This window comes from Lampetra planeri, chromosome 25, assembly GCF_965212315.1.
Source record: "Lampetra planeri chromosome 25, kcLamPlan1.2.h2, whole genome shotgun sequence".
Taxonomy (NCBI): Eukaryota; Metazoa; Chordata; class Hyperoartia; order Petromyzontiformes; family Petromyzontidae; genus Lampetra; species Lampetra planeri.
This window is the reverse complement of record NC_136131.1, coordinates 8,517,606-8,541,469: the sequence shown is the minus strand read 5'-3', so window position 1 is coordinate 8,541,469 and position 23,864 is coordinate 8,517,606. Positions and strand designations below refer to the sequence as shown.

The 23,864-nt window shown below is 56.1% G+C and overlaps 1 protein-coding gene across 2 annotated transcripts; it reads right to left on the bottom strand.

The window, feature by feature from the left end:
• Positions 1 to 5,364: 5,364 nt before the first annotated feature.
• On the bottom strand, positions 5,365 to 21,007 carry LOC144727403 (uncharacterized). 2 transcript variants are annotated; one of them, XM_078606197.1, is made up of 4 exons: positions 19,927 to 21,007; positions 11,288 to 11,384; positions 10,531 to 10,860; positions 5,365 to 10,377 (listed from the first exon to the last, which is right to left on the bottom strand). In XM_078606197.1, exons 1-4 carry the CDS (start codon positions 20,365 to 20,367, stop codon positions 8,438 to 8,440), a joined length of 2,808 nt encoding a protein of 935 aa, XP_078462323.1. In that variant the 5' UTR covers positions 20,368 to 21,007; the 3' UTR covers positions 5,365 to 8,437. The 2 variants fall into 2 exon arrangements, with proteins under 2 accessions (XP_078462323.1, XP_078462322.1); XM_078606196.1 differs by having other exon boundaries at positions 5,365 to 10,860.
• Between the last annotated feature and the right edge of the window lie 2,857 nt (positions 21,008 to 23,864).

Below are 23,864 nucleotides of genomic sequence, written 5' to 3'. Positions count from 1 at the left end.
ATAATTTATTGAAGCTTTCGTGACTGCAGGAGTCCATACTCCTTTGGTTATATTTCGGTAAAGTCACGTGGGTAGAATTTTTTTTTATTTTATTTTCTATACCTACGTGACTTTACCGAAAGAACCAAAGAGTAATATTATCACGAGATGTGATGTGTCTGGAACGAACCAGGAGCCAGGGTCCTCTGGGGTTGAAGATGATGACGACGATGAGATGGGTCTCACTGGAAAAAAGCCAGGTGTCCGGGTTCACAGCGCGGCGTCGTTAACCACTGCGCCACCGCTCCCCACCCCCCGGATGTTTGCTATTGATTGCATTCCGGTGCAATGTCTCGCCCCCACAGCAGCAGCAGCAGCAATAAAGACAAGACAAAGATCCCCCCGGATAGCCGATACAGACCACTTGGGGCAAGTGCTGTTCAGCGAGCACCAATGGGAGGCCGGATCGCCGCGCGTGGAGCGTGGTGTGACAAGGCACCACGCCCGGCCACCTTTGTCTCCCCAATGCTGACGATGTTTACTCGGCCGTACCAGGTACTCATTTAAGGCTGAATCGACCAAGATATCATTACTGACAAAACCGGTTCAGATATTCGCGATCTAGAGCCGTGAGCGGGAATGGGCGCTGCGCTACCGCCTCCCCGCCCTCCCTCGCGGGAAGCGCGGCCTTCACCACTCACACGGCCCCTCCCCCCCCCATCCTCGATGGCGTGAAACCCAAACACAAACCACTCACACGGCGAACCTTGACCCCCGTGGCGTACAAGCGGACGGGACTCAATGGACACGCGCCACGTCTGCAGGTGTTCGTGGTGGCTTCGGTGTTTGTGTTGCAGTCTTGTTCCACGTTGTTGAACGGAGCGAGAGAGAGCGTTGACTCATTCTCCTCTGCTCCATCGCAACCCCACAGTCTCCCATTAGCACGGTTTGCAACTACGTACGGTGCGAAAGAAGTCCAACATACAGTACATACACAGTCCGGAACTTTCCTTCGAAAGCGTCGTGATTTTCTAAAATGTTCTAGCTACGTGACTTTACCGAAAGAACCAAAGAGCATGGATTCCTGCAGTCACGAAAGCTTCAAATCAAGATAGAAATAAAAAATGCGCGTCGATTACCATGTGAATAACCCAAGCGGCAATGGATACTCATTGCAATTTATATTCATTCATTAACCCCCCCCCGCCCCCTTAGCACGTGGAAGGGCTCACAAGTGACGTCATCACATCTATCCCTCTATTTAAGGAAACGAAACAGGAGGATTTCTCCAGAAATCTGGCTGTCGCCTGATGATGCGCGTTGTAATTACTGGCGAAACGTCGTTACTCAGATTGTAAATGTTGTGGCTTTGCTCTCAACACACCGGTTAGTGCTGTATTAGTACACTATACTATACACTACACTATACACTACTATACACTAGTGCTGTACTAATACACTACACTATACACTACTCTACACTATACACTACTATACACTAGTGCTGTACTAGTACACTACACTATACACTACACAATACACTACACTATACACTACGACACACTAGTGCTGTACTAGTACACTACACTATACACTACTATACACTAGTGCTGTACTAGTATACTACACTAAACACTACTATACACTAGTGCTGTACTAGTACACTACACTATACATCACTATACACTAGTGCTGTACTAGTAACGAATTGGCACGTTCTGTTCACGTGACAACCCTTACTAGTTGGCTGTGTCGTGAGGTGGTGGCGGGTTTAAACGACGCATTTACTTATTTACTGCGATCTACCCCCCCCCCGCCCCCAACCCCCCCATAGTATGGAGAAAGAGAAGTAAGTGATCCGGGTGTACGGTACGCGAGAACGCACAAACCGAAACCCGCGTCGGACGAGGGAAGGAAACCAGCACGTGGGCATGGATGTTGAGAAGAGGTTTTCCCCCTTTTTTCTGGCAACAAAACAGCTGTGCTAAGATGTTAAAACACCAAACTGAGACCTTTTACAAGGAATCATGTCTTCATTGACCACAATACGTGTGGTCAGAATGCAAACAAAAAACGTACTATACGTGTGGTCAGAATGCAAACAAAAAACGTACTCTGATAAAATATGCATTGTCTTTGCAACTGATTGGTCCACACCAGTGACAGCTTTCTTAGTCTCAAAACGGTGTTAGACCAGAGGATGTCGAAAGGCGTACAGACGAGGCATGGATGTTGTACTGGTAGGAACCTCCTGGTTACACCAGCCCACAGGGGATTATTGTGTCCGTCGTGCAGGGAGGGGCTGGGTGCGGAGGGAGGGGCTGGGTGGGTAGGGGAGGGTGGGGAGGAGCTGGGTGGGGAGGGTGGGGCTGGGTGGAGAGGGGAGGTGGGGAGGGGCTGGGTGGGGAGGGAGGGGATGGGTGGGTAGGGAAGGGTGGGGAGGGGCTGGGTGAGGAGGGTGGGGAGGAGCTGGGTGGGGAGGGTGGGGCTGGGGGGGGGAGGGGCTGGGTGGGGAAGGAGGGGCTGGGTGGGTAGGGGAGGGTGGGGAGGGGCTGGGTGGGGGGGGTGGGAGGGGTGGGGCTGGGTGGGGAGGGGCTGGTCACCCCCGTGGTGCCCTTATAAAACTCAACGTTTAACCTACTCACGCCGGCTTGTACCCGCCCTCACAGTCGGGCATATTTGCGGAATACACCACGCCGCCGTTGAACCTGGCCATTTACCGAGCAACCCAACGTGCCTACCAGCTCCCTCCGCAGGAATGTGTTTTGTTCCGGCCCGGAGTTTTAAACCCGCTGTCGTTGGCTCCTTGCTGCGGTTGTCCGTCGCGACCACAAAGGGACATCGTCCGGCACCACCGGTCTGACCGCTTCGACGCAGGCGACGTCACCCCCGCCAGATCTCTCTTGCAACGGCAGTAAAATTTAAACAAATCTCAACTTTTTATTTTGTTTTACCAGATGAGGAAAGCCCCACTGAGCTATGTAGCTGCTTTGTTTTTAGTTTGTTTGTTTCGGAAGCGACCTGGACATCACAAACGATAGCTCAACGAAAGTGGGATCATTATCATCGTCACGTGGAAATGTTTTGCGGCCAAATACTCGTCACGCGCGACGCTGACTCTCAATGAGGAGGGGGAAAACAGGAGGACCCGGACCAAAATCCACGCGACCACGGGAAGAGAGAGAGAGATAGAGACGTGCAAACTCTAAATGAATACAGCAGGCGCCAGGGTCGGGGATCGAACCCACGAACCTCCTGCATACCGGGCGAGGTAGTTAACATCTCGGCGCCCACAACGGGATGGAAACCCACGACGTCGACTCCGTGATTTTGAGCCTTCATTATTATTTCATGATTAGTATTGTTGGTGACGACGACGACGACTACGACGATGATGTAAACATCGCCCGGAGCTGGCCTGTGTTTAATAACTTTAACGAATCCCCCCCCCCCCTCCCCCTAAAGTTACGGCCACCGTAAAGCTGGTCCGGATTTCTGCTCTGGCTCACCGGAGCGACGAATTCCGCTGGCTCGCTCCATCGCTTTGGTTGTTCCGCGTGGAGGAGGGGAGCCCGCAGGAGGTTGCCGGCTCACCGGAGCGTGATTAACGGGGGGAGGGGGGGCAGGTTTTAATCTCGGCTCCAGTTCCCCTCCTCCTCCCCCTCGTGCTCTCGTTTCCACCTCGTTGCTTGGAATCAGCGTAAAAGGGCGTCCTCTCATTCCCGGCTAACGGGTGGCGAGGCTGCTTTTCGAGTTTTAGCAATGGGGAATGGTGGGGAGGGTGTTATAGTTACCTCAACTTCTTACAAGAGTTGTGCACAAGCCGCTGCTGCTGTTTGTTGTTGTTGTTTGAGCTGCAGCTGTGGTGTAAATGGTCAGCAAAGCGCGCTGGACCTGCGAGTCGGACGTTGGCCAAGTTGGACTCCATCTCCCAGCGCAGCAATTTGAACAATGGGAGGGGGGGGGGACAACAATGAGTCCCTCACCCCCCCCCCCCACCTCTGTGCACTACACCGCAGGTAGCCTATGGTCGGCAGGTCACGTGTGGTGGGGTCAAGCGTGGCTACTCGCAAACTCCTCCCACTCACCCGGCCAGCGTGGGAAGAGCCTCGAGACGGAGGTGCTCTCTCTGTATCGCTGCCCCTCCTCCCACCGGCGTAGCCTCAGCCTTCTTCCGCCAGCAGTGCCTTTGAGCACAAGCAGATTGCAGGGGTGCGCCTTTGTCTCTTTAGCACGCGGGTGGCATGGCCTTGGTGCAGGAAATTACATTCACCCCCTCGCCTGCCCTCCCTACACCGCCCCCCCCCCTCGCTCCCCCCGTGGACCATGGGCTCTAATGCAGGATAATGGGGAGGGGGGGGGGGCATCCAGGTTAATAAGTTGGACGTTGCGACAGAGCTGGGGCGGGTGTGGGAGGTGGGTTCGATTAACGTCGTTTCCTCCCATTTCCCAAGCTCTCGCATAACCCTGCTGCTCAATTGCGCAAATCGTATCGGCGCTGTTTGTTGCTGGCGGTTCGACGTTTCCGTTGTTTGGGCCTGTGCTCAGCACTTGTGTAAAGTATTTTGTTTTTTTAAATAACCCCCCTTTCCTCCCAACTAACTACCGAAGTCGCGAGATGGGATCGAACCGGCGACCTGCGAGTTCAGCGCGGTAACCGTTTCACCATCACACCAGAGCCAGCCAGCGGTTACACCGACAGGGCCATCCAGCCAGCGGTGACACCCAAGCCAGCCGCCAGCGGCTAGACCGACGGGGCCAGCCAGCCAGCGATTATACCGACGGGGCCAGCCAGCGGTGACACCGAAGCCAGCCAGCCAGCGGTTACACCGACGGGGCCATCCAGCCAGCGGTGACACCAAAGCCAGCCGCCAGCGGTGACACCGACGGGGCCAGCCAGCCAGCGATTATACCGACGGGGCCAGCCAGCGGTGACACCGAAGCCAGCCAGCCAGTGGTTACACCGACGGGGCCAGCCAGCCAGCGGTTACACCGACGGGGCCAGCCAGCCAGCGGTGACACCAAAGCCAGCCAGCCAGCGGCTAGACCGACGGGGCCAGCCAGCCAGCATTTACACCGGGGCCAGCCAGCGTTTACACCGACCTGGGCCAGCCAGCTATCGTCCCGTGCAACGCGCCGCACACGGCCGCATTGTTCTCATTTAAATCGTGACCTGAATTTTGACCGAAGCGGTTGGTTTTGCCATCGCTAATCCCCGACAGACGAAGGAAAGCCCCCCCACCCTTCGAGCCGTCAAGGTCACGCGGAGCCGAGCGGAGAGACGACGACGACGATGCCGGCCGACAGCTCCATCTCACGGCAAATTCCTGAGCGGCTACGCAAGACAGGCGGGCAGCCGAGGGAAGACAAACACGGAGCAGGAGGGGCCTCTCTGAGTGTTTTATTGTCCCAAAATAAACACGCGCAAACACACACACACAAGCCGGCGTGCGTGCGCGTTACCAGTGCGCAAGTACGAGCGATCGCATCAAAACTCGGGCGACTCGGGTCCCTGAACCGTGATTCTCCGAAATCTGTGCGGCCGCTGTGTTTTTGCTGTTTGCGTTTCACAGCCGCCGGACGATTGGGATTGAGGTGGTTCATTTGTCCTGGTCGGTGAGAAGAAGTTGGGTTGGTTGGTGGACTGGTTGATGGGCTAGTTGATGGAGTGGTTGATGGAGTGGTTGATGGGCTGGTTGATGGACTGGTTGATGGACTGGTTGATGGGTTGGTTGGTGGAGTGGTTGATGGGCTGGTTGATGGAGTGGTTGATGGAGTGGTTGGTGGAGTGGTTGATGGAGTGGTTGGTGGGTTGGTTGGTGGAGTGGTTGATGGAGTGGTTGATGGACTGGTTGATGGGTTGGTTGGTGGAGTGGTTGATGGGCTGGTTGATGGAGTGGTTGATGGACTGGTTGATGGGCTGGTTGGTGGAGTGGTTGATGGACTGGGAGATGGGGGATTCCTTATTGAATAAAGTGATGCGTATTGTACAGTACTCTCATCTTATCCGATACAGAACCCTCATCTTATCCGATACAAAACCCTCATCACATCCGATGCAGAACCCTAAACTCATCCGATACAGAAGGCCGGTTAAATTAATTAAATATTTAGCCGCTCTATTACCTAATCGACTCTATCAGCTACGTAATTATCCATCGGGTCAAGTTCCAGCGTCTTTCTGCGTTTCCCCCCCCCCCCCCATATTTTTTACATTGATTGAGCAATTTCTTCCGCGCGTAAAAATTCATCAACGTCCCGCGCCAAATCGTCTCCCAGCTCCAGAGCGACGTCGCAAATGAGCACGCCGCGACACCACGACGAGAAACAACAAAGTAACAACGGTCAAAATAATGTCAACGTCGTCCTCGCAGTAGCAGCAACAGCAGCAGCTTTTGACTGGCCGTCGAACAAAGACGGATCACCGCATCGCGCGGTTTCAGATGCGCTTCCGCGGCCGTCTGGAACGCTCTTCCTTCCGATATTAGGAAGTCGCTGCTGGAGCTACGATACACTTTTACATCCAAATTGAAAACTCGTTTCTTCGGAAACTGCTTGCTAGTTTGCTGTCCTTCCACCGCACCTCCGATTAGCACGTTTGGGCTACGTACGGTGCGAAAGAAGTTCCACGTTCGTACAACTTTTAACGCCGCTGTCAGAATACGTTATTCGCTCCTCGCTCTCATAGAGAGAGAGAGAGATGGGGACGACTACTCGGAGGCGCCAGGAGGAACCACAGAGAAGCAAGTAAGGCAGCAGCAGCAGCAGTCATGCGGTCAGCCTGTGCCAAATCCCCCACCCCTCCAAGCTCTGTGGTCCTTTAAATGTTAAGATGTTACCAGCCAACCAATGTACAGATGGAACAGGTGGAGTTCACATTCTCGATGGACTGCCGTTCCCTAGTAAGCCACGGTGCATCTCCTCCTCGACGCCCACCCACGGGGAAGGGAGTTTTCGCAACATCTGTGCGGTGATTCACCAACCCCAAGCTGCTGCTGCTGCTGCGGCCACCTCCACAGAGCTGGGTTACAGGCAGCCACGTGCGGCCAACGTAGCCACCTCGACGAAACATCGTTACTCAAAACAACAACAACAGCCGCAACAACAGTGACAACAACAGAAACTAAGCAGCCGTAAATGAAAGACGTACATTTAAATAAACCGAGTGGGCGCGTGACTGATTGGCTAACAGCGACGCGCCGGCTCGCGACGGGCGATTGCATAGCACTAAGCACAATTTTAAGGCTTCTGTAAATTAAATATATATTTTTCAAATTGCCGTTTTGAGAAATTTGGTTCAGAAAGCAGGCAACTTGGTGCAGGGCTTAAGGGACGGGGAGAGAGAGTGGGGTGGGTGGGTGGTACGGACGGGCTACAGACCACCCTTGTCATCATCGTCGTCATCATCTTTATTGATCATCGTGGTCATCAGTCGCTGATCATTGTTTATCGGTGATTTCCGACGCAGCTGCTGGCAGTGGTGAACCCGCGCAGTTCACTTAATACAACTCGACACGTTTGTCGATGACAAGACTGTGTGTGGCCTTAAAAGGAAAACACGTGTGATAAGTCGACGTTTCAGGCAATGATCCTTATTCACTCTACCTCTGTGTGTGTGTGTGCTGTGAATCAGGACCATTGCCCCAAAACGTCACCCATCATGAACGCTGTATTCTTAAGGCTCACGCGGTGTCATCGACTTAACGCGTGTCATGTTGATCGTCGTTAATGATCATTAACCTTCCCCATCGATCATCAAAGATGATCACTTAGCATCAGTCATTGCCATCATCGTCGTCGTCGCTACAGTGGCGTTGCTATCAAGTGTGCAGGCGGTGCAATTGCACAGCGGCCCATAGGCCCCGGCCACGGAAAACGTCAGTGGAGAGTGATGTCTGAACAGGCCCTGGGAATCCACCGTTCACCAACACGAACCCACCGGTACGGTGAAGTATGGTCAAACAAACCCTGCAGTACGCCAACCCCCCCCCACCCCCCTGACGACTGACACGTAGCACTGGCATGCATTCATCCATCAGTGAATACAAAATAAGCTTCAACCGATTACTACCATGACTATATTTCTTGTAGTATATAACGGGGTCACGTGATCCGTGCAGGCCAGCCAGCCGCTAGCGGCCGCTACCATTCACCCGCAGAGTTCACGACGAAAATCGATTCTTGAATCGATTGCTTCACCTGGCTCCTGACGGACGGTCGGACACACGCACGCGCACACGCAGCCGTGGTGGGGACGCGACCGACGCGTGCCAACACACGCGCACGCCACGTGGGAGTGCAATGTTACAAACTCAGAAGAATCGTCCGGGCGCGCGTGCGGCAAAACGTCGGGACGTCTCGTCGCACGGCCATGGCAACGCAGCCCTCAGCAGCTGTGGGCCCTCCACAGGCCCCCTCTCCGAGCTCCTCAACCCGAGCAGTCTGTGCGACCGACACGCTACACATCCGTGCTCGTCTTGGCCGCGTCGGCGATCCGCTGCCGGATCTTGCGCTTGACCGCCGACGGCACGGCCCGGACTTGCTGGGAGACCCGGCACGGACCTCGGAGCCCCTCCGCGGAGCTGGAGCTCCGCGGCTCGGCCGAGCCGTCGGCGGGAAGTCGGCCCGCCGCTCCGTCCGCCTCGTCGGCGTCGTCGGCGTCGTCCTCGCTCATCTCGGCAATGGCCGAGCGCTGCAGCAGTTCGCCCGGGCAACCGGCGGCCGGGTAGACGTTGGGGTAGCCGGGGCTGGCGTCCGCGTGGCCCCGCACGGCCCACGAGGGGCTCCACGCGCCGTCGCGTGCGCCCGCCCGCACGAGCCACCGCGGCGGCTCCGGCGGCATTCCGACATCGCTGCCGGCATCGTCGTCGTCGTCGCCGCCTCCTCCTCCTCCTCGAGCAATCTCCATCGTCGAGCACCACCGCCGATGTCCACCGGCTCTGGTTCCGGCAGCGCCGGCGCCGATGCCGCGGACCTCGGACGGGTGCAGCACCAGGCGCCGGCGGTAATCGAACGCCGTCGAGCCGCCCGCGGCCTCCTCCCGTTCCGTCGGTTGGCGCCCGCCGCCCGACACGTCCAGCTCGGAGCTGGCGCGCTCCCCGCTGGTGCGCCGCCGCCGCCCCGGCAGGCGGAAGCTCTGCCGCACGAGCTCCACGCCCTCGCGCAGCCGGTGCCTCTTGGACGACGACGACCGAGCCGCGTTCCCCGGGTGCCGTCGGTCGGAGGCGCCGTCCTCGTGGTCGTCGTCGTCGTCTTGACGGTGGCGGTAGCCGCCCCGCAGGTCCAGCGACTTGGGCAGGGAGCCGGCCCAGCTGCCGTGGCCGAGCTTGCAGATGCGCGCCACGCGCTGCTGGTACTGGGGCCTGCCCAGCTCGCCCTGCTGCCATCCCAGGGCGCCCACCGTCGGCTCGGCCGCCGCGCCCCACCAGCCGGCGCCGCGCTGCGGGCGCAGGTCCATGGAGACGGAGGCCAGCGCACGGCGCCGGCACTCGCGCTCCCTGTCGGTGGACTGCTGCTGCTGCTGCTGCCGGCTCTTCTGCTGCTGCTGCAGGTTTGGCGATTTCTCCGAAGAGGAGCGACGATCGCCGGCGCCGGGATGGACGTGGGGGCCGGACGCTCTCCATCGCCGCTCGTCATCGTCGCCGCCGCCGCCGCCGTCATCCTCGTCGTCGTCGTGGTAGCGCGAGGTGTCAAAGTGAGCGATGGACGCGGGCCGCACCAGCGCGGGCAGCGTGCCGCCGCGGGGCGAGCGCGCCAGGTTCATGCTGCTGCCGCCCACCGGCGAACCCGCCGCGCCGCCCGCTCTGCCGCCGTACGCCGCGGCCGCCGGCACGGGCGACGCCGCCGCGGCCGCCCCGTGCTTGTACCGCACGCTCAGGTTGGTGATGGGGCGGCTGCGGGCAGCCTCCGCCGACGGAGACGCCGACGTCTTGGCGGCATCGGACGCCTTCCTCTCGACGACGACGGCGGCGGAGGCGCCCGCCCCCGACGTCCTCCTCCGCGTCTTCTGCCCGCGCCTCTTCAGCAGCGCGGCGATGTAGGCGGTCACCTTGTCGGCGCTGAGTGGCGCCGCGTTGGCGGCGCTCCCCTCGTCGTCCGCGCCGGCGTCGTCGTGGCGACGGTGGCGGCGGGTGCGGCCGCCCGTCGGAGGTTTGCCGTCGGGCGACGCGGCGGCGCCGGCGGCGTCGCGGTCGTCGCCGGCGCCTCGCTGGTGCAGGAATGCGGAGCTCTGCATGGCGATGGCGTGCAGCGGGCTCGGGTAGCGGTACACCTCGGAGCCGTCCCGCGAGCGCAGGTCGCAGCGGAAGCGCGGGTCGGGGTCGCGACCCGGGGCGGAGGTCACGGGGTCGGCGAGCCCGACCGGGGACGTCCGCGCGTCTGAGCCGTCGCCGAGGTCGTCTGCGGAACGAGAGGAAGGAAGATGAGACGCGGAACGCGGACGAGGTGGAGCCGCGCCGGTTGTCTGCGTGGTGGTGGTGGTGGCGAGATGATCATGAGCCACTTCTGAGACCACTTCAAGTGACCTCCGGTCCGAAGCATCGAGGAACTCACACGACGACTGAGGCCTACTCGGCCCGGCTTTGGCTTTCGGTGATCGCTGCTGCTGCTGCTGCTGATGATGCTGCTGCCCTGTCGTTCTTAGGAATGAGGGCAGCTCCACGGCCGATCGAGGCCTCTCCTGGGGCTTAGGACGGGCCGCCGGGCGGCGGAGACGAACGGGGAGCTGCCCCGTCATCGTCGTCGTCGCCACCGGCGCCGCCGTCGATGACGACGGTGTTGACGTCGATGCGGCGTGGGGAGCCGGAGCTGGGCCCGAGCTGGAGATGGAGCTGCAGGAGTTGGAGAGGGACAGGGAACCGTCCTCGCTCATGGAGTAGAAGCCTGTCGCAGGGAGGGCGGAGGGGGCAGCAGGTGGGGTGGTGAGGGTGAGGCGGGGGGGGGGCGACGGTGATTACGTTAGTAAACAAATAAACATTGCTGTCATCGGTGATGGACTGGGACTAACATCGGCCCGGGCATTCGTAAAGACACCGGGCCAAATTCGGGATAGGGGCAATTATTGAAGTTTTGTTCAATGGTCTGCGCGTTGCGACGTGACGAGGCGCGATCTCATTGGCCCATCTGGGGCTGGGTCCAGAAAACACAAAACGCGGGTCCGGTGAGGAAGAATCTTTGGGGCTGCCGAACATACGGGAGGCGTGATGGCGACCGAGAGCGCAAATAAGCGACGAAGGGCACACGTTGGTTCGAGACGCTCAACACGCGCCGACGCGCTCGCTCGCTCAGCTCAGACCGCGTCGGCGCTCACCGGAGCTGGGTCTGCTGTCGACGTCCGTGCCGTCCGTGTCGACGCGCAGCTCGCTCAGCGGCCGCTCCAGAGCGCACGGCTTCCCCAGTCCACACTGCTGGGAGGCGGAACACGCACGCACACACGGGCAGTTGCTGGGTTAATTCCATTCCTTGCGACGGGTTTGCTGGTGGTGGGCAGATAACACATGAAGTCAGACGGGTCAAGTTTTATGCTTTTTTGTACCACGTGCTGTTTACAGGCAAACACAACCAGATAAAGATTCCCCACTCACACCGCGTAGCCTTTATCAGTGCTGTGGGCGAGCACCTATGAAGGCCGACACGGCACACGAGGGGGTGGGCAGCGCCACGCCCAAGCCGGCCACCTTTGTGTCCCTGATACCGATGTTTAACACAGCCCCACCAGGTATCCATTTAAGGCTGAGTCGACCTAGGGGAGGCCCAGGACCACCCCACGCGCACACACTCCACACAGTGCTGGATGCTGTTCGGTGGCTTACAGGCAACTTAAGTAAACAGGATTGGTGTGTTCGTGTGTGTGTGGGGGAGCGGTGGTGTAGCGGTTAGCGCGCTGCACTACGAACCCGACCACCCGGGTTCAATTCCCGCTCACGGCCAACACCAGTGACGATTATCTAACCGGTCCTGGGCCCTTTCCCTAGGTCGACTCAGCCTCAAATGAGTACCCGGTGCGATGTGTAAGCATCGCCACGAGGGAGACAAAGGCGGCCGGGCGTGGTGCTGGCCACCCACCCCCTCGTGTGCTGTGCCGTGCCGGCCTTCATAGGTGCTCGCTAACAGCACTTGCCCCTACAGTCTGTTAAGGCTATACGGGAGATCTTTGTCTTTTTTTTAAATTCCCGTGTGTGTGTGTGTTTCCACGCGTGTCTGCGCGCTCTAAGCACTGTGTGTATTCGCGTTTGTGTTCGTCCGCTTGATGCGTCACGCGCGCGCTAAGCAATGTGTATTCGCCCGGTGACAAAATCCCCACCCCCCCCCTAGGTCGGCTCAGCCTTAAACGAGCAAAAGCACGCGCCACTTAGTTCCTGGCTCGCCGGCTGCGGCCTTCAAAGGTTTGCCGAGAGCCGCCTGCGAAGACTGCATGGGGGGGGCGGGGTGGAGATGTTCGTCTCGTTGTCGTGAGCGCGGCTCGTGCGGCGTCGCGGGGTGGAGCGCGTGGCCGTTGCTAACGCAGAGAGCTCCCTCGTCGTCACAGGTGGGGTGAGGTGGTACAGGTGAGGTGAGGGGGTACAGGTGGGGTGGGTGAGGTGAGGTGGGGTGAGGGGGTACAGGTGGGGTGAGGGGGTACAGGTGGGGTGGGGTGAGGGGTACAGGTGGGGTGAGGGGGTACAGGTGGGGTGAGGGGGTACAGGTGGGGTGAGGGGGTACAGGTGGGGTGAGGGGGTACAGGTGGGGTGAGGGGGTACAGGTGGGGTGAGGGGGTACAGGTGAGGTGGGGTGAGGGGGTACAGGTGGGGTGGGGGCTGGAATCGGTGAGTGATGATGGAGGTGAAGCGTGGCCCCGACTGATAGAGAACAAGGCCAGAAAATAAACTATAAAATATACAAATGCGATTTACAAGTTAGGTAGAAAATGTGTATTAGTATAGGTACTGTACCTCACACAGAGCCCGTGTCACTGTGATAGTCACTGCGACGAGATTGTAGAGGCCGGGATGCCAAGATTAAACAAAATAATACGCAAAGAAGCATGTACGATGTCGAATGTACAAGGAAGCCTTCATCCAGCAGTGGATATATCACTGCTCGTGAAGATGTTGTTGATGGTAAGAAAGGTAATGGTGGTGATGATGATGACCACGTGGTGAGCGATGAAGTGAAGCTTCAGCCTTCACCCAGCAGTGTATAGACCACGGCTCGTGATGATGTGGCAACCCAACTCCCACTTCACACGCACATGAGCGACACGTGGATCGATATCGCGCGGTGCATAGCAGCCTCTTTCTCTCTCTCACCCCAAAAGCTTTACACTTTTCTCGTGAAACAAAAATAATCAAATACTATCGCAGAACAGTGGCATTACAGGCTAGGGACTGTTTCACTTTGTACCGCCCAGAGACAGCTGCCACTGGGCAGTCCCCTCGGCTCGTCCACACAGAGCAATCACGGGCCCCTACTGCCAGACGAATTCCCAGCATACAGGCCAGGGGCTGTTACACTTTGTACCGCACAGAGGCAGCTGCCACTGGGCAGTCCCCTCGGCTCGTCCACACAGAGCAATCACGGGCCCCTACTGCCAGACGAATTCCCAGCATACAGGCCAGGGGCTGTTACACTTTGTACCGCACAGAGGCAGCTGCCACTGGGCAGTCCCCTCGGCTTCTCCACACAGCAATGATGGGCCCCTACTGCCAGACGAATTACCAGCATACAGGCCAGGGGCTGTTACACTTTGTACCGCACAGAGACAGCTGCCACTGGGCAGTCCCCTCAGCTCGTCCACACAGCAATCATGGGCCCCTACTGCCAGACGAATTCCCAGCATACAGGCCAGGGGCTGTTACACTTTGTACCGCACAGAGACAGCTGCCACCAACGGGGGTTCCCCTTTCAATTGTGTTGAGATTGATGACGTGTTGAGATGTCAAGCGCTTTCAGATAGGAGGGGGCCAGGGGCGGGCCATCTCTACCAATAACAAAATCATATTCTTGGTTCTTTCGGTAAAGTCACGTGGAAGGGAAATAATAAAATAATAAAAATAAAACATAATAAGATACAATTCTCACGACGTTTCGGCCACAACGCAAGGAGCCGTCCTCAGGTGAAGAACAGGGCTGTCGGAAAGACAGCTTAATCTTAATTTTGAAGCTTTCGTGACTGCAGGAATTATTCTGTGGTTCTTTCGGTAAAGTCACGTATAAAGATAAAATAATAAATGAAACAACTGCTAAGCTTGGCAGCGTATCTACGTGACTTTACCGACAGAAACAAGAATATGAACCCATGCAGTCACGAAAGCTTCAAATCGAAAAATAACAAAATCATCATCATCATCAACACCGATCAATAAATCATCCATAAACCCTGCACAAACCGAGAGAGCATTTTCGCCCGGCCGACTGATTTGAACTCGCGATTGCCCTGCATCCCGCGTGTACAAAGCGGCTGGGTGTCTGCCGTCGTCTGGAACAGCAGCAGCTGTGCCGAACGGAGCCTCTCATCCCGTGCGCAGCATCACGCAACGGTTGCATTACAATAGCGTAGCAGCCGCCCTTCGTCCGTCATTAATTAAAATACAAATTCATCCATTGGCTTTTCAATTATTTTATTTCGTTTAACATTGTTTTTTTTGTTACCAGGCGAGCCACCACTGAGCTATACACAGCTCTTTTACAGAAACGACCTGGCCACAACTGATAGCTAGACGCAGTTGCCTCTTCATCACGTGGAAATGTAGCAGCAGGCCAAATCCGCTAAAGGCGTGCTCCGAAATGTGGAGGGGAAAAATACCGGAGGATGTGGAGGAAAATCCATGCGACCACGGGGAGAGAGACACGCAAACTACAAATATACAGCAGCAGCAGCAGGCGTCAGGGTCGGGATCGAACCTACGACCTCCTGTATACCAGGCGAGGTAGTTAACATTTCCTAGCCACCGTGATGATGATGAGAGAGAGAGACACCGCAAACTCCAGATATACAGCAGCAGGCGTCAGGGTCGGGATCGAACCCACGACCTCCTGCATACCGGGCGAGGTAGTTAACATCATCGTCATCATCGCCGTCGTCGTGGCTTTTGAAATCCCTTCGCGAATGAATGGCTGCACACCCAATGAATGCCGGTGTTGTTCTAAACAAACACTGTTTGTTTACGCAATCTTGGAATGTTATCCTAAATGAGCCCCATTAACGGCTGGGTGTAGGTGGGGCGCATTAATTAAAATTGGGTGTATGTAGATGCTCCCTCCCTCTCTGCCTCTCTCTCCTTGCATAGCTATAGAGAATTGTGAAGGTAAGAAGTTGGGTAAACATGTCCAGACTCGTTGAGATGCCGATTTATCCGGATTATAAGACGCACTTTGCCTCCCTCCCACCTCCTCCCCCTCCCTGCCCTGTGTTGTTCTCTGCGGCTGCTGTTGTTGTTGTTGTCGCTGTTCAAAAGTTTTGTAAACATTCACAATGCACAGCCAGCGACAATTCCCGGGGTTGCAACTGGAGAAAGACTCCACCAAACACACGCACATAGAACACACAGAACACACACACACAGAACACACACACACAGAACACACACACACACACAGAACACACACACACATAACACACAGAACACACACACAGAACACACACACACATAACACATACACAGAACACACACACAGAACACACACAGAACACACACACAGAACAAACACACACAGAACACACACACACACAGAACACACACACACAGAACACACACACAGAACACACACAGAACACACAGAACACACACAGAACACACACAGAACACACACACACAGAACACACACAGAACGCACAGAACACACACAGAACACACGTCCAATCACATTGCGGGTGTTGGTCATGCAAAGCCACAACAACAACAACGGAGCGATGGCGAGCACAGGGGAGTTGACATAACGGGGGTGGGCACGGGTTCACAGATAATTATAATCCTCCTTTGTGTTGGCCATGCGACTGACCACAATTGTGAATTATGCCAAACAAACCAAAAAAAAGAAAAGCGACACGAACGCTCTCATAAAGCCCTCTCCCGTCGGACAATTGGCGTTTGGCTACCGAACATAAACGACTTTTCCATCACAACCCTTGGTCACACTGCACAATGGACACGTCACTGTTACTACTATCACAGATCTTCAGCAACACGCAGTGCGTTAACACACCTTCGCGCTCTGAAGAAGGGCCGTTATCCGAAACGTCGCCTGTTATGATTGTTTCGTTTTAATTAGCAATCGCACATCACGCTGCGCATGATCACATCGTCACGTATCCCGCCATGCTCCTCATCATCACAGCACACCACGAAACGTCCATCGCACTCCCCATCAACACAACGCAATATATCCCTCACTCCTCGTCATCATCAATCCCAACACGGCATCGTCACGCTATTGTCTGGCCGTCGAACAAAGACGGTCGACCGCCTCGCGCACTGTCACGTGCGCTTCCGCGGCCGTCTGGAACGCTCTTCCTTGCGAAACGAGGAAGCCACTGGGAGCTATGCACTTTTTTAAATCACCCAGATTGAAAACTCGCAACCTCCGACGAGCGCGGTTGGCTATGTACGGCGCGAAAGAAGTCCAACACACACACGTCGCATCATCACGTATCCCGTCAAACTCCCCGTCGTCAGAACACACAATCACATTGCCCATCATCATCATCATCCCATCAGCGCTCAACAACAAACCTCCCCCCATCACACGCCAGCCACCAGCTGTGTGGTGGCTTCGGCCCCTTCAACACCGCTACTCAATCACAGGCGGCGTGGAGTGGTGGGGGGTGAGTGGTGGGGGGTGAGTGGTGGGGGGTGAGTTGTGGGGGTGAGTGGTGGGGGGTGAGTGGTGGGGGGTGAGTGGTGGGGGGTGAGTGGTGGGGGGTGAGTGATTGTCCTGTGGCCGAATTTAGGTGGACAAAGTAAAAACGGCGATCAATTATTTCAATGAAGATGATGACAACGAAGATGATGAAAAACTCTCACAACACTCTCTCCTTTGCACTCGGACACACGCTTTCTTCACTCACGGGGTAAAGCCCACAGAGCTCTGTGTGTGTATGTATATGAGTTGGACTTCTTTCGCACCGTACCTAAGCCAACCGCGCTGATGGGAGGTGCGGGGAAACTAAAAAACAAGGACGCGAAGCTGTTGGCTCAGAAAACGACCTGGGCCACAAACGACAGCTTACCGGGGTGGCTAATGGCATCGGCCACGGTCGGTCCACCCCTTGTTTTTATCGCTCCGTCTCCTGTTTGGAGACGTTTTCTCGGGACCTGGCTTGCTTCAATCCTTCGGCTGCCACCGAGTTTGCTCGTCTCGACCAAGAGGGTCACTCTCATCCATTCCTGGCCACGTGTCCGGACTTGGCTCTGCTCTTCTCTCTCTTTATTATCCTCTCTCTCCTCTCTCATCTTCACTCCTCTCTGTCTCTCTCCTCTCTCTTTTTTAAAAGTATTTTAAAATATTTTATTAGTATATGTACTGCCGGAGTAAATTCATCTCTCTCTATTCTCTCTCTCCTCTCTCTTTCTCGCGTCTTCTCCAATCCACGTGTTCATCTCCCCGTCTCTCGGCGTATGTATGTTGAACTTCTTTCGCACCGTACGTAGCCAACGGTGCCAATCGTAGGTGCGGTGCGAGCATGCACGTTGCTCAATCTCTCTCTCTGTCCAGTTGTTGTTCCAATTTCTCCGTGTCAATATCCGTGTTTCTCCATCCGTATATGAAACATTATCCATCGACGCTGCTGGCGCTGCTGCGTCGGCCATTGTGGCACGATCAGTGCCGACAACACAAATGTCTTAGACTCGACACGTTCGTCGCCTTAAAAGGTGAGAACATTCAGATAATAGGCGACGTGTCGGGTAACGGCCCTTCAGCAGTCTCCTACCATTGTGTCACGAAGCCCCAGAGCTCCATCGATTACTTTAGTTCGGCAAGGGATATTTACAGCAGTGCCGCCCCCAAGTTTCCCTTCGCACGCCTAAGCTGACGAAACGTCGTACTCAGATTGGAGATGTCGTGGATTTGCTTTCCAACATACCGGTGTGTGCTGTATGAGCAACGAATTGGGGTGTTCTGCCGACGTGACAACCCTTACTCATTGGCTGTGTCGGGTGGTGGCGGGTTTAACGACACATTCATATATTTACGCAATCTAACTCTATTATGGATTATATTGGGTCGCCAAAGCCTGCCACGTGTTAAACTGACTTAAGCCGTGGTTCCGTTTGATTTAGTCACTGTCCGCACCTCCGATTAGCACGGTTGGCCACGTACGGTGCGAACGAAGTTCAACTGAAGCACAATGAACATCAGCATCAGCATCATGCCTTGCGCACATTTCCTTCGAAGGTTGGAAAATTAGTGACACAAGCCGCGAGTCGTGCCACTGTGGCCATGCAGTCCAAGCTACGGACCGCAGAGGAACAACAACAACAACAACAACCGCCATTCGCCACTAAGTGGCGGTGACGTCACCACGACACTTGTGCCAGGCCAAGTGCACCTTGATATTTTATTTGTAGAGGAACACCCACCGAGACACACGCAGTGGCACGGAGAGTCTCGTGTACAGAGATGTACGGAGACACGCAGAGATCGATATAAACAGAGATGCATTCAAGAGTAGCCACAGCGTTGAGGTTGTGGCCATGTGACCCAAGCTACGGTCCGCAGAGGAAACCCCACAGAGACACACGCAATGGCACGGAGAGTCTCGTGTACAGAGATGCACAGAGACTCGCAGAGATCGATATAAACAGAGATGCATTCAGCGTTGAGGTTGTGGCCATGTGAACCAAGCTACGAACCGCGTGAGTAAACCCACTCCGTATTCTTAGGGCTTTTTTACCTACGTGACTTTACCGAAAAAACCCTAAGAATATGAATACTTGCAGTCACGAAAGCTTCAAATCTAGAAACCCACTCCGGTCTGCGCTCCTTCAACGGAGGAGGTGGGACAGCGACACGACACGAACTCTCTCTCTCTACTGACGCCCTCTCTCTCTCGCGTCGTGTTCAGCAGCAACAGAGCTCGACATTGGTTGGCATCGAGCTTCCTGGGCCACGTCGCGTGCTGCCTCCATCGCGCGCGAGAGGACAATGCCGACCCGTGCGTAAGAGAATGGAGCACACACACTCGCTCAATGCCATATACGCCCCCCACCCTCCTCTCTCACACTCGTCCGTGTAGCCCGGCCTTCCTTCCCGACACAGCTGCGTTGTACGAATCCGCTAACCCGAGTTGGGATTCCTGCCCCCGCGGATGTCATCTGAACTGGTAGAGTGCGCTAAGCACTGCGCCACCGCTCACATTTTAACCTCAGCACACACTCCCAATACACAACTATGCAAGAGACAAAGATCCGCCGTCTAGCCCGTGACATACTGTGGGGATGTAAGTGCTATTGGCGAGCGCCTATGAAGGCCGGCACGGCGCGCGAGGGGGTGGGTGGCCAGCGCCACGCCGCCTTTGTCTCCCCAGTGGCGATGTTTACACATCGCACCAGGTACTTATTTGAGGCTGAGTCGACCTAGGGGAGGCCCAGGACCGGTTCAGATAATCGTCACCGGTGTTGGCCGTGAGCGGGTATCGAACCCGGTGACCATGTTCGTAGCGCAGCGCGCTAACCGCTACACCACCGCTCCCCACACGCAACACCACACACACACAGCTCTCTCTCCCCGACTCGCCGGCTCACTCACCAGCTGCTCCTCCATCAACTCCAGACCCTCTCTCCCCAACTCACTCACTCACTCACCAGCTCCTCCTTGATCAACTCCAGACTCTCTCTCTCCCCGACTCGCCGACTCACTCACAAGCTGCTCCTCTATCAACTCCAGACTCTCTCTCCCCGACTCACTCACTCACTCACAAGCTGTTCCTCCATCAACTCCAGACTCTCTCTCTCTCCCCGACTCACTTACCAGCTGCTCCTTGATCAACTCCAGATCTCGTCCCACCGCCAGCAGCGCATCATCCGCCTTCCCGTCCGATCGTCCCGGGCCCCGGCCATAGCACCGCTCCTTTCCGCGGCGCTGCGGCTGCTGCTGCTGCCGCTGCGTCGTCGGCCGCGTGAGCGCTTGTCGCACGCTCGCCTCCCGCTCCTCCCGCAGGAGTTGGAGTTCCCGCAGAGCCGCGACGCTCGCCTCGAGCCGCTCGCGAGCGCGAATCCTCTCCGACTCTGCCGCCGCTGCCGCGGTCCAGGAGGCGGCCGGCGACGTCCTCCCGTGAGGGTTGGAGCCCGCCTTGGGGCGAGGGTTCGGGGTGGAGGCGTCTCCCGATGAGATGGAGGTGGAGGAGAGTTGTGGTTGAGAGAATGCGAGGAGCTGCCAAGCCGTGGCGGTTACGCAGAGTCCCTTAGACATGATGATGATGATGGTGGTGATGTCGTGTGGCGATGATGGTCCCGGCGATGTCGAGACGAAATCGTTCTTTGCTTTCGAGTCGAGAGGTAACGCGGTCGCTATGACGACGATGTTAACGACGTTTCGTGATGACAATTGGCGTCGTCACCGTGCAAAGCGACACTCAACACAACAACATCAAATCTTCTACCTCGTGCCACTCCACTGACGCGACTGGTGATGATGATGATGATCGTGATCTTACTAGAAATCACTTCAACGCTAAGAGCAACTTCAACAGCTATCTGTAAGCGCCATCGCTTACTCCGCTCCCCGCGTTGTACATCACCGGCACACGAGAGAGAAGCGCATCGTCGTTAACAACTTGATGGCGATGAAGATGGCGATGCTGCCGCTGCTGCTGCTGCTACCAATATCGATGCATGTCCATGTGCACACACGCACGCGAGAGTGATTGATAGCGTGAGCCCCCCCCACCCACCACCACCACCACGCTAGGAGGAGCAGGAGCGGTGGAAGAGACGCGGTGCCGCTCTCGTCTCGAACGCGCAAAACCTCGCGGCGCGCCTCGCTCGCTCGCTCCGTGATGAGAATGAGTCCCCGATTCCCGACAGAGCTGCTGTTGTGTGTACGGGACGCGGTGTCGTGGTGGGGGCGAGTGGTGGGGGGGGCGGTAAGGGTTAGGGGTGGTGTGTTGGGAGGTGGTGGACGGGTGGTGGGTGGGTGGGGGCAGTCTGTCACTGGCGTCAGCCCCCGCCGTGAACATCGCTCATTGGGCAGCTGCTGCCCCCTTCGTCTCCCCCTCATTGACCGACGCCACCCTCCCTCCCTCTCCATGGCTCTGCCCGCCTCCTCCTCCTACCCCCCTTCTCTCTCTCTCTGGTCTCTCTCTCGCCCTGCCGTAACTGCTTTCGCCTCTCCTTTGCTAATCCGGCCTCCTTCAGAGCATCCCCCCTTCCCCGCCCCTCCCCCGTCCCTCCCCCTCCCCCCTCCCGGCTCCCCTCTTCCATCGGGGCGGTGTCACGGCTCAGCGGTGACGCGCAAGCCGCTTGTTGCGCAGAAGCTCGCGGTTCGAATCGGACAACTCCCCCCCCCCCCCTGGTTAATACGCTCGGTGTATGAACCGTGATATTACAACGCGCTGTCAGCTTCGCTCACAGGGGGACGTGAGACGCGTCGATGCGGTTCAGCAGCTTGATGCCGATGTGGAGGCCTCGTGCTGCTGCTGCTGCTGGCCATAACCTGCTGGGCATCTGTGAAAAAGATGTTGATAGCTCATCAGATCCCTCCAGTACAACATAACACATTCTGATCCTGAGATGGCCTCGGGAGAGAGTTCGTGTCGTGTCGCTGTTCCTCATCCTCCGTCGAAGGAGCAGCAGACCGCAGTGTGTTTACTGTGCGGTTGTATGGCTACAGTGGCACTAACAATGGCTCGTCTTGAATGCATCTTTGTGTATGTCGATCTCTACGAGTCTCTGTGCATCTCTGTGTACGAGTCTCTATACGTGTCACTGTGTGTGTGTCTCTCGATGGGTTTACTCTGCGGTCCGTAGCTTTGGCTGCATGTTCACTGGGGATCTCTATCGCTGTGTCTCGATCGATATGCAGGGTGCTGCAACATTGTTTCAACATCTTGGTTCTTTCGGTAAAGTCACGTAGAAGGGAAGTAATAAAATAATAAAAATAAAACATAATAAAATAATTATCACGACGTTTCGGCCTATATATGCATATATGCTTCAAGCACGTGTGCTGTTTCATTCAGACGCTGTCGCCTCGACAGACCTGGTTTCAGCTGAGGACGGCTGCTTGCGTTGTGGCCGAAACGTCGTGAGAATTATTTTATTATGTTTTATTTTTATTATTTTATTACTTCCCTTCTACGTGACTTTACCGAAAGAACCAAGAAGATGAATCCCTGCAGTCACGAAAGCTTTAAATCGAAATTGTTTCAACACTTATATGGGACTATCGTTTTTCATGGAAAAAGAACGGATGATAAATACTCTGTAGCGTGATAACAAATGTATGTTAATATCTTCAAAAGTCAAAGAAAATCCACTTCATACTCTTTGGTTGTTTCGGTAAAGTCACGTAGGTAAAACAATCAATAAAATAAAATAAATGAAAACAACCAAATTAAATCACCTGAAGAGGGAGGCTTGTGTTGCCTTTGAAACGTCGTGATTGGTTGTATTCATTTATTTTATTGATTGTTTTACCTACGCGACTTTACCGAAAAAAACAAAGAGTATGAATCCTTGCAGTCACGAAAGCTTCAAATCTAGAATTAATATCCACTTCCACAATAGAGGGTTTTTTTTTTAGGTTAGATCGCGTAAATATATAAATGTGTCAGGGGTTGTTCGACCATACTTCACCACGCTGGTCAGCGCTGGGTTGACGAAGAGAAGTTGGAGTTCAATCAAGACGTTAGGAATCGAACTTTTAAGACAACCCGGGGGGAGTGGGTGGGGGGGGGGTCATAGCGCAGTGCGCTAACCGCGGCGCCACCGCTCTTACCCCCCCCCCCCCCACCACGTGACTCGCACTGGCCGTTAAAGTGACGATGTCGATTGAGACGGACGCGCAGACTGCGGCGAGACGTAGGGACTCATTCACTTGTTTGTCGGCAGGTGAAAGCCACCACATTAATGTCGTCGTCAAAAGGCGCCCCCCTTCAAAGGCCTCCCGAGACAATGGGGGTCGCGTTCCTTCATCTCTGTCCACCCGGCAGCGTGAGACGGGTGGTGGGGTAAAGTGTGGGTACGAAGGACGACAAAGATCCCCCGTGTAGCCTTAACAGACTGTAGGGGCAAGTGCTGTTAGCGAGCACCTATTAAGGCCGGAACGGTACACGAGGGGGTGGGTGGCCAGCACCACGCCCGACCGCCTTTGTCTCCCCAATGGCGATGTTTACACACCGGGTACTCATTTAAGGCTGAGTCGACCTAGGGGAGGCCTAGGACCGGTTCAGATAATCGTCACTGGTGTTAGCCGTGAGCGGGAATCGAACCCGGGTCGCCAGGTTCATTGCGCAGCGCGCTAACCGCTACACTACCGCTCCCCGAAGGACGACACCCACCCACCCACCCCCCATAGCCTTTAAGAGACTGTTGGGGCAAGTGCCGTTGCTGAGCACCTGCGAAGGTCGGCACGGGGAGGGGTGGCGCAGTGGTCAGAGGACCGCGCCACGAACCGGGCCACCTGCGTTCGAAACCCGCTCGCCACCAATATAAGTGGCGGATATCTGGGCTTCCTCGAGGTCGGCTCAGCCTCAAATGAGTAACCGGTGTGGTGTGTGTTATGAACATCAGCGCTGGGGGTGGGGGGCGGGGGTTGGGAGATAAAGGCCACGACTACATCAGTGGTGACTGAACGTGGACTTGGCCCACCCTTGCATCGACTCAGCCTTAAATTAGTAGCTCGTGCCAGGCGCGAATCGTTAGAACTGTCCTGGCCGCACACAATCCCGCACCTCCCTCGTGCCATCT